The sequence below is a fragment of the Dendrobium catenatum genome, unplaced genomic scaffold, assembly GCF_001605985.2.
Source record: "Dendrobium catenatum unplaced genomic scaffold, ASM160598v2 fragScaff_scaffold_1338, whole genome shotgun sequence".
In the NCBI taxonomy this organism is placed as follows: domain Eukaryota; kingdom Viridiplantae; phylum Streptophyta; class Magnoliopsida; order Asparagales; family Orchidaceae; genus Dendrobium; species Dendrobium catenatum.
This window is the reverse complement of record NW_021319800.1, coordinates 3,171,426-3,182,487: the sequence shown is the minus strand read 5'-3', so window position 1 is coordinate 3,182,487 and position 11,062 is coordinate 3,171,426. Positions and strand designations below refer to the sequence as shown.

Genomic DNA, 11,062 nt, shown 5'->3' with positions numbered 1-11,062 from the left:
AACGACAATTCTTGCTTTGTGCTTTTTGATGCCCATGGCTTCTCCATTAAGGACTCCCGGACCAACAAGACTCTTCTCCAAGGACCCAATCGTCATGGTCTTTACCCAGTTAACATTTCTGCTTCCGCCAAACTCTCTCATGGCTCGGCCAATGCCCTTTTTGCTGCCTCCTCTTCAAATGATCTGTGGCATCAGCGTCTCGGACATCCCTCTACTACAAGCCAGCAACGTTTATCTACTGTTTTATCTTTTAGTCATAGCTCTCTATCTTCTCCTTGTAATGCTTGTGCACAAGCAAAAAGCACTAGGCTACCGTTTACTTTATCTACTACTAGTACAACTCAATGTTTAGAGCTTATTCATAGTGATGTATGGGGACCTTCCCCAACTTCTTCAATGCAATCTTATCGTTACTATGTTATTTTCATTGATGACTACAGTCGATACTCATGGATTTATTCGTTACATCACAAATCTGAAGTTTACTCTAAATTTATTCAATTTAAAACACTTGTGGAACATCAATTTCAAAAACCTATTAAAATTCTAAGAACTGATGGAGGGGGGGAATTTGTTAACAAATCCCTCCAAACTTACCTTCTTAGCTCCGGTATCATTCATCAAAAATCCTGTCCTTATACCCCTCAACAAAATGGGGTTGCTGAACGAAAGCACAGACACTTACTTGAAACAGTTCGTGCCTTGTTATTTCATGCTCGGCTACCTCCATATTTCTAGCTTGAAGCTTTATTTACGGCAGTTTATTTAATCAACTGCATTCCTACCCCCACCACTCAAAATCTATCTCCTCTTGAACTTCTGTATAACCGTCAACCTACTTACTCACATCTTCGTGTCTTTGGGTGCTTATGCTAACCTTGGTTTACTACTCATCTCTCTCATAAACTTGCCCCTCGCTCGGCACCTTGCATCTTTCTTGGGTATGCTCCTCAATTCAAAGGTTACAAATGCCTAGATATTAAAACATTCAAGATTTACATATCTAGACATGTTCGTTTTTATGAAACCATCTTTCCATTTCCTTCTAAACAAATCTCCAATCCTGTTATCTCTCCCATACCATCTAAGAATGTTCATTCCTCCACATTAATTCCCATCTCCACATTATCTCAGAACACTCTTACTACTTCAGCCGAACCTACTTCAATTCTGCCACAAGCCACAAATTCTCAATCGGCTTCCTTAGACATACCTTATCACCCCGCTACCACTGTCTCTCCACAACCTCCCTTATCTGGTTCCAGTCAACCTGATACTACTACTTCTACCCACTGTCCCACCAAACATTCCATGATCACCAGAGCTAAATCTGGACATCTAAAGCCTCGGCAAATCCTTGATCTGAATCATGAGCTAGTGCCGGCTGCTCCTACTAGTTTTACTCAAGATATTCAGTACCCTGCCTGGCGAGATGCTATGAGCAAAGAATTTCAAGCTCTTCAAACTCAAGGCACATGGATACTAGTTCCGTCAACATCTGCTACAAATGTGTTGGGATGCAAATGGCTATTCAAAACTAAATATCACTCGAATGGTACCATAGCTCGCTACAAAGCCAGACTTGTTGCTCAAGGCTTCAAGCAGGAATATGGCTTGGATTATATTGAAACATTTAGCCCCGTTGCTAAATTTCCAACCATTCGAATATTTTTAACCGTTGCTGTCACAAATCATTGGCCTCTTTACCAACTCGATGTCTCGAATGCCTTCTTACATGGACCTCTTCTTGAGACTGTCTACATGAAGCAACCCCCTGGTTTTGTGGACAAACAATTTCCAACTCATGTCTGTTTATTAAAAAAGGCCCTTTATGGTCTTAAGCAAGCGCCTCGATAGTGGTTCTTCACTCTTTCTTCCTATCTACTTCGGTATGGATTTTGCTCGAGCACTGCCGATCCGTCCTTATTTTTCTTACAGCACAGTACCGTCCGACTTTATATTATCGTCTATGTGGACGATATCCTGGTAACTGGCAATTCAGTAGCTGCACTGGATAAACTCTTGTTAGCCTTGCACTCTCAGTTTTCCATGCGAAATCTAGGCAAGCCACATCAGTTCTTGGGGCTGCAGGTATCCGAAATACCAAATGGAATTCATCTCACTCAATCGCACTATGCAGCCAGCATACTTCACAAAGCAGCTATGGATGATTGCAAACCTGTGCTAACATCGTTACCTACCACTTTCACCAAGGTATCCTCTCCGGATCCTCCTTATGATCGGCCAGAGCACTACAGACAGCTCACGGGGGCATTGCAATACTTAACACTCACACGTCCAGATCTCTCATTTGCAGTAAATTTTCTCTGTCAGCATATGCACTGTCCTCTTCAATCCCATTACTTACTGCTTAAATGCGTTTTACGCTACATTCAAGGTACCCTGTCACTTGGCTTACCTATCACTGCTTCAACTCTCATTCTACAAGGCTTTGCTGATTCCGATTGGGCCACTGACCCTATCAACCGCCGATCAATATCTGGTTACTGTGCATTTCTTGGCTCCAATCTTATCTCATGGCAAGTTAAAAAGCAAACCTCTGTAGCCCGCTCATCTACTGAAGCAGAGTATAGGGCGCTTTCAACTGCTGCTTGTGACATTATTTGGATTCGTCGCCTTCTCTCTGAATTTCAGTTGTCACAAACTCAACCCACACCTCTTTACTGTGATAATTAACATCTCTGCCTTAGCCTTGGCCAACAATCCCATATTTCATGCTCGTACAAAGCATATCGAAATAGACTTTCATTTTATAAGGGATTGCATTCAAGCTGGCCACATTCAAGTGCATCACATTTGCTCTCCTGATCAACCAGCTGATATCTTTACAAAAGCTCTAAGTGCAACGCGGCATTCCTTTCTTCGGGACAAGCTAACAGTTCAGCCCTCTACTGTTACCTTGAGGGGGGATGATAAGAAGACGTGATATGACCCTCTACTTATACATAAGTCGGCGTGGTTCTCTTTATGTCTGCTCCATTACTCTGTTTACCTTTTGTATGGTGTAATTTCCCTTCGTTGGATGACTGTAAGGAATCACAGCCGTTTAGGCTGTCTCCCTCACCGGCTTAATATACCACAGCTGTGCTGTGAAGAAAGGCGGGGAATGAAATGAGATGAACAGTGTTTTCCACTATCTTCTCTATGTCTTCTAACACAGATACTTTCTTCTCTGTTTTTTGCAAAGTTCTGATTACTATTGCAGGTTATTGAAGAAGAAGTTTCATCAGTTTTCAGTCCTGATTTTTAGTCATTATTTTTAAGAATAATTGTAGCATCATGAACAAACATAAGTTATATACTTTATTTTTTAAAAAATAATTTTGCTAATTTTCTATATTAGAAAAAAAAAGATATTTATATATATAATAGAAGAGTTTTTTTTTAACAAATTTACAGCAAAAATCTTACTATTTATATAATATAATAATCCATTAACTTATCTAAAGAAATCATTGGTGACAATGAGAAAGTTGCAATGGGATCCAGTTGGATTGAAGAAGCCACATATGGACTTCACTAGGAAGACCATCAATAAGACTCGCTGCATATAAACTACGAAGAAGAAGTATGAAAATCGTGACATGATCCTCTTAGGGAAGGGCTCACAAATTGCGGCGGATTTGCCATGAAAGAGAGGAAAACCGATGAACATTTATAAGGACTCGCGAGCAAGGAACATCAACAAGGGTGGCTAGTCGCTACAAGCTCGGGTGCGGAGGAACAAATAAGACCGAGAGCGAATGAAAGAAATGAGCTGGATATCTATTTAGATAAACTTATTTGTGATGGATTTGTGGCAGATTTGTGACTGAATTTCTTCCACAAATCCGCTGCAAATTTGTCGAAAAATTTTTCCGTCGTAAAGCCTGCTACAAATCACTAATTTTTCTATAGTGTTATATATGTTGTATAAAGAATTGCGTATTATGTGAGAAAATAGTAATTTTAAGAGTTAAATATATAAATGGAATAGTCTTGAGTGATATCTATATAAATACCTCTAAAAAATGTCATACGCCTAAACTTACTTTTTTTTTTTGGTATCATCAAATATTTTGTTTGGCATCTTAATCATGGAGTCTTCAATTAGGTGAGAAACTGGTGGAATAAAGGGGGCAGCCGGTTGGCTCTCATCTTCTACATTTGGAAATATTTTATATATAGCTCTATATAATATGAAAATTTCACATTTAAATTCTCTTTCAGTCATTGATATTATAAAAGGCTTTTCCCTCCCTAAAATTAGATAAAACTAATTTGAAATTCTCATTCAAGTACTAAGTAGCCATAATTTTGTATATGCACTTGATCAATATTTTTTCTCTGTATTAGCATTATATTACAGTAGCGTAAAATAATAATAATAAAAATAAATGCAATGCAAGAATCTTTGTTGAACTATTATGATCTATTGCATGTGTTGGGTTAAAATGCCGAGTTCTATTTAAGTTTCCTTCATTGTTGACTTGGCATAGGCTTACAAATGTAATGAATCTGATATGATCCACTGAAGAACTCAGTGTTAATACACTGCATCTAACTATTAACATTTGTCAACTTCTACATTCTTTGCTGGGAATGAATGTGTGCCAGCTTCCTTCGGTTCTTTATTGTGTTTGTATCTATTCCCACCATTTGGCTGCTCCACATCTGAGCTTATAGGCTATCAGCATCGCCTGTTTCACCCAGGAATCTCTACATACTCCAAGACAGTTTCAATATATTTCAGCCAGTCCACTGAAGAAAGGCAAATCGACTTGCGTTCATGCTTGGACTAGTATTACTGGTGATGTCTGTCAGGATGAGCTTCTCCGTTGTGTAATGGCATATTCTGCATATGATAGTGTTTAGGATCTTCAACATATGTAGAGTAAGATTGTCAGCCCGTCAGTCTAATGTATTAATTGAGAGAAATTGGGCCTACCAGGCAAGATCTTTAACTTCATCGCGATGTCCATATCCAATCTCGGTACCACTTGACACAAAGGTATAAGAGATGAAATAAAATGAGTTTGTTGAGGAAGATGATGCTTTCTTAATGGAATCTAATTGTGTCGATCGATGGAGCTGTACTGTTTATTTAAATCTCAATTCCATTTGTAAACTCACTGAGGGTTATGCTTTGGCGTAATGTGAGAAAGTGAAGGCTGCAAAAGACTATTGAGAGAGAGTGTCAGGAGAAAGATCTATAAAATTTGTCCTCATTTTTTATTGTGGATTTTTTTATGTGACATAGTTTCATAATTTTTCCCTTTTCAAAATTTTGTATAAATTTTGTTATTCTTTCTCCATTACTTTTATCATATTTATTTTTTATTTATTTAATCCTAACACATGAACTCCCCTAAATAAAGCTATTTCATTTCAAAAGTTTCCATCATAATGATATTCACCACTACCTTCTCCTCACCGCCCAACCTCATACAAAATAACTACCTTAGCTGTATGGATAGGCAGAGAACCAAAACCAGGGAGCTACAACATAACACTAAAGTAACTAAAGAGATATCACATTATTTCAAAAACAAAGATAAATGAAATTAAAAATAAAAACTTATAATGAAAATTGGCTTTAAGTAAGGCCATATATGATTTCACCATTTAGTGACCATATTGGCTACTAAAAGACTTGTAATGAAGCAAGAATAGCAGAAAGCAATGAAAGAGTAAGGATGGAAGAAAGAATAGTAGAAGAATGCTATCTGAAAAAAATCACTATTTCGTTGAGAAGAAGCTCGATCGCTCTCTATTACAAACCTTGTCTATATAAGGTAGTAGAATAGGTGAGTACAGTTTGTTGAGAGGAATATGCTTTTGGTTATGGAATGTTAGACTACTGCAGACGTCTGATGGAAGGTGGTGTCGTATAAGGAGTTGTGGTCCTGTAGTGTGGTACGGCCTGTATTGGTGAGCTAATAGCCCCCCCCCCCCCCTCCCGACCGGAAATTAAGCATCTGGGTAATGGATGGTTAATTTGAATCTCAGATCATGGAATCTAATTTCTGACTATGGTTTTATGAGGACGTTATCTAGTTGTTCGGCAGAGTGAATATGAGAAACAACGATGGCCTGGTTGAAGATATGCTCACTAATAAAGTGATAATATATCTCAATGTGTTTATTCCTTGAGTAAAATATTAGGTTATTGGCGAGTGCAATAGCCGAAGTGTTATCACAATAGATGATGGTTAGAGTTAGTTGAGGAAGTTGAAACTCTACTACGAGACAGCGAAGCTAAAGGACGTCTGACATGGTCGAGGAAAGAGTCCTGTATCTTTCTTTGGTGGATGACTTGGCAACAGTGGCTTATTTCTTGACGCACCAGGAAATGAGTTTGTCTCCGAGGAAAGTATAGAAACTTGAGACAGACTTGTGAATGGAGGGATCTGCTGCCCAGTCTACATCAACATATGTTTTGAGAAGAATATCTCTTATAGTGAGAGCCATTCCATAGTGAGTTATCCCTTAAACATACCAGAGTAGTTATGTGGCTTGTGCATCCTTTGGCATATGATATTGGAGATGAAGGCAACATTCGACCTTATCATGGTTAGGTACTGAAGTGAGCCTACCAGATGATGGTAGTGTTGTGGATCATTGTATGGTAGATTAACGTCTGGTCTTTTAGTGGATTGCGTGACATGTGGGTCACTGTGGGCTTACACATTGCAAAACCTGCTGCTGCTAAGATTTCTTTAGCATAATGTTGCTGATGGAGGAAAATGCTAGTGGTTGTTTGACCGACTTGAATGCTAAGGAAAAGAGAGATGTCTCCTAGTTTCTTGATGGAGAAGGTGGATTGAAGATGCGAGAGATATTCTTGAATGGTAGTGGACTCATTTCCTGTAAGCATGATATCATTTACATATAAGAGTATATATAGTTGAGTTTTCCATCTGGTGGATAATAAGAGGGATAGGTCGGCCTTGATGAAGGTGAAGCCAAAGTGGATGAGTAATGAAGTAAGTTTATGAAACCACTGTCGAGGCACCAACTTAAGGCCGTAAATGGATTTTTGAAGCATGCATACATGATTGGGATACTAGTTATAAATTAAGCTGGGTGCTTGGGCCATATAAACTTCTTCCTGGAGATCACCATGCAGAAAGGCATTTGACATGTCCATTTGTAGAATAGACCAGCATTGATGAAGAGAAAGAACTAGGAAAATTTTAATGGTAAGTATTTTTTAAACATAGCTTAAAGTTTTTGTGTAGTTGATATCAAATTCTTCGTTGAAGCCTTGTGCAACGATGCGAGCCTTGTAGTGATCGACTTGACCATTGGATTGAGTTTTGTCTTGAAAGTCCACTTATATCCAAGTATTGGTTTATTAGGTGGGGGATGAGAGACCATGTTCCTTGCTTTTGGAGAGCAAGGAACTCATGAGACATAGTTGACCGCCAATGTGGTGTGCAAATTTCCTGGGTGTACTGGTGGGAGTGAGGTTGGGGGAAGAAATTGCAGACAGATCAAAGATCTACTTTGGTTTAGTAATGCCAGATTTTAGTTTGGTTTGCATTATATGTCCCTAATGAGTTGGTTGAATGGGAAATGCATATTCAGATAAGGAGTTACTTTTGTGAGACCTCGTTCCCTTACTGTTCCTCTCTGAATTGGATTTTCCTCCCAGGATCGGCCAGGACGATGTTGAGATCGTCCAGGCCGATCAGTGCATTGAAAATGGCTGATTTCTGTAGTGTTTTCTGGAATGATTTCTGGACTGGATCGTCCTTTCAGGTCCGAGCAAGACAACTGGAATGGAGTTCGATCAGAATGTCAGACGAATCCTTTCTCTATGGATGCCTGGGGCGTCACAACTTTGAGTGGTGGTATGAGGAAGGAAGGGCATAATGAGGTGGGGCTTGAATGGGGTGGAGATATTGTTTATGGTGGACGAGAAGAGAGTGGGTACGGGGAGGGTGTGGTGGTTGGAGAAGGTATTGTGGAGGTGGGAACAAGAATGAGAGGGGATGTGAGAGTGGATACAGGAATACTGGGTGTAGTGGGAGGGATGAATCGAAAGGAAAAGATCTATTCATGAAAGACTACATGGTGAGATATGTATATTCGATTGGTGGGAGGAAGAAGGCAACGATAGCTTTTATGGGAGGAGGAATAACCGAGAAATATAAATTCAAGAAAGCGAGGGGAAAATTTATTGGGGGCCTGAGTTTGTAGCCAGAGAAAACAAAGACATCCAAAGGTGTGAAGATGTATGTAGGTGGGAGGGTTGTCGTGGAGTTTATGGTAGGGAATTTGTAGGGAAAGAGCCTTGGTTGGAAGACGATTGATGAGGTAATTGGTTGTGGAAAGAGCTTCTGTCTAGTATTGAAGAGGTATTCATGTAGCATGGAGTAGAATATGTGTAAGGTCAAGTTGATGACGATTTCTGTGTTCTTCCATGCCATTCTGCTCGGGTGTTTAAGGATTGCTGACTTGAAGAGTGATCCCTTATTTGAGTAGGTATGAGGTGAAACTGTTGCTACTATACTCACCTCCTCCGTCTAACCAAAGTGCTTTAATATTGGCGTTAAACACTATTTTGATTAGAATGCAAAATTGTTGAAATTTGGTGAAAGTTTCTTTCTTAAAGGTTATAAGATAGAGCCAACAGAATTTGATAAAGTCATCTATAAAAATGACATAATATTTGTAATCATTAAGAGAAGTTATAGGTTTCAGACCCCGTACATTCGAATGGATGAACTAAAAAGCAGCTGTTGAACTGGAAAAGCTAACATGAAATGGAAGTTGTGACTCTTGACCATATTACATGAGATGTAGATTGGGGGAGGGGGGAGATACATAAAGTAGGAATATAACTAGCTAAGGTAGAGAGTAGTCTGTTATGCGGATGGCCGAGTCTTGCATGCTAGAGAGCAGCTAAGAAGGATGTAGCTTGAAGTGTTGTTGGTGTATTGATAGGAGAGGCATGGACATGATACAAGCCATCATCATTGAGTCTATGAAGAAGAATTTGGTTTTCATGAAGATCCTTAATCACATATCCATGAGAGTTAAATGAGACAGAGACCTTATTACTAGAAGTTAGTTTAGATATGGAGAGAAGATTGTGAGAGAGAGACAAAATGTGGTGAAGATGGCGAAGGTAGAGCTTACGTGAGGCATCTAGTAGAGGAAGGAGACCATGGCTACTGTTGTGAATGGGTAGCACACTGTCGTTGGCAATAGAGATGGAATCAGGGCCAAAATAGGCAGAGACTGAAGGAGGTTGGAGAAATATGGAGTGAGGTGAGTGGAGGCGATTCAAGAACCTAGTCATTCATAGTGATGGTTTGAGGTTAAGTGAGGAGAGCTCATGGGTTCCATAAAGTAGTGGGAATGAACTGTTGATTGTAGCAGTGCCAGTAGTTGAAGGTAGAGTGTTCGGGTTTCCCACAAATTTGATAGAGGGGACGGGGGCTGATTTGTGGTGGAGTTTTGAGGGAGATTGGAGGTGGATGGGGGCATGATGCTTATAGAGTGCCTCAACCACGAGAGAAGTGGTATGGCATGGAATTAATGTAGCGACTATGACCTTGGTTGTTGCGGGTGGAGTACAGAGCTATAGCTTATGATGGTTGAGTGGATTCTTTGAGTTGTTGATTGGGAATATTAATCTCTTCGCTATATAAAAGGGAGTAGAGGACGTCTAGGATGAGTGGATTTAGAGAGATCCTGATGGCGGAGGTGAAGGCGTTGTAGGAAGCAGGAAGTCCGTTAAGTATGTAGCAGATGATGTCCTCGGAATCAACATGTGAGCTAGTCGACACGATGTTGTCCACAAGTGATTTGGCTTGAGCCAGATATTGAGTCATGGAATGATCCTACATTTGAATGTTGTAGACCTCATTTTTTAGTTGGATGATGCGGGGGCGATTGGTGGGTTGTAATCTTGTTTCAAGAGTGATCCAAATGTAGTGGGTAGAGGAGATAATTAGGGCGTATGGTAGAACATATTGGGATATGGCGGAGAATAGTGTTGAGATGAGATTTTGATCGATGAGGCGCCAAAGACAATAGTCAAAGGATGAAGTGTTCGTGGGAGGATGTTGTTGGCCTATGAGATAGTCTTCAAATCTGTTGGCCGAGAAGTGTTGGTAGATTTGAAGCCTCCAGATAGCATAATTTTCATTGGTGAGTTGGGTAGGAACTGTGTTTGAGATTAGAAATGAGATATTTTAGGTGAGGGGGAATGGTGATATCGGCTAAGGTGGCAGAGATGTTAGAGTTGGGGTTTGGTGAGGATGCTAACTCCCGATCTGCCATAGTGTTGGAGAATATTGCTGTTGAGTGTTAATGCACTAATACCATGAAAGACCTATAATGAATCAAGAACAACATAAAGCAATAAAAAAGTGAGGATGGAAGAAAGAACAGTAGAAGAATGCTATATGCAAAAATCACTATTTCATTATAAAACTCCATCGCTCTCTATTACAAGTCTTGTCTATATAAGGTAGTAGAACGTGTGAGTATAGTTTGTTGAGTAGAATATGCTTTCTATTATGGAACGTCAGACTGCTGCAGACGGCTGATGGAAGGTGGTGCCATACAAGGAATTATGGTCCTGCTATGTGGTGCGGCCTATATTGGTGAGCTAACAACTACATGATCAAGAAGATTTTTCTTCAAAAAGAGTTGTGATTCATTTTAGTTGCCTGCTCAACACGCCCAAAACACTCCAAATATGTAATTGTGTTCTAATTAATTTGGGATTATAAATAGGCCTTGATCTTTAAAATTATATGTGTTACTCTGCACAAAATTTTTTATTTAAATAGTCATCATGTGAAAGCCTTCTTTTTCTTTTCTTGTATATTTTGGTCTAATTTGAGTTTACCTTCCAGGTTCGTCCGGATGAAGAGAGGATCGTCGGAGACGAACAGTTAAAACATTGGCAACCTGAGAGCATCGTCCCAAGACGATCATAATTATCGTTCGTACGAAGGCAACCCGAGGGTACCGTCCAGGGACGTAAGCAATATTCGTCTAAACGATTGGAGTCCGAGGAGATCGTCCCAGTTCGAACTAG

General features: G+C 39.7%; 1 protein-coding gene across 1 annotated transcript; it reads left to right on the top strand.

Annotated features, from left to right (window-relative positions):
• The first annotated feature begins 1,311 nt into the window (after positions 1-1,311).
• Positions 1,312-2,697, top strand: LOC110101490 (uncharacterized mitochondrial protein AtMg00810-like). Its single transcript, XM_020829407.1, has 2 exons — positions 1,312-1,806; positions 1,939-2,697. Exons 1-2 carry the CDS (start codon positions 1,312-1,314, stop codon positions 2,695-2,697), a joined length of 1,254 nt encoding a protein of 417 aa, XP_020685066.1.
• The last annotated feature ends 8,365 nt before the right edge of the window (positions 2,698-11,062 follow it).

What these genes read in the sequence shown, in the direction of transcription:
- LOC110101490 (XM_020829407.1), top strand. Translation starts at nt 1,312, where the DNA reads ATGATCACCAGAGCTAAATCTGGACATCTAAAGCCTCGGCAAATCCTT. An exon ending in ACAAACAATTTCCAACTCAT is followed by an intron (nt 1,807 to 1,938) that starts GTCTGTTTATTA and finishes TTTTTCTTACAG; the next exon opens with CACAGTACCGTCCGACTTTA.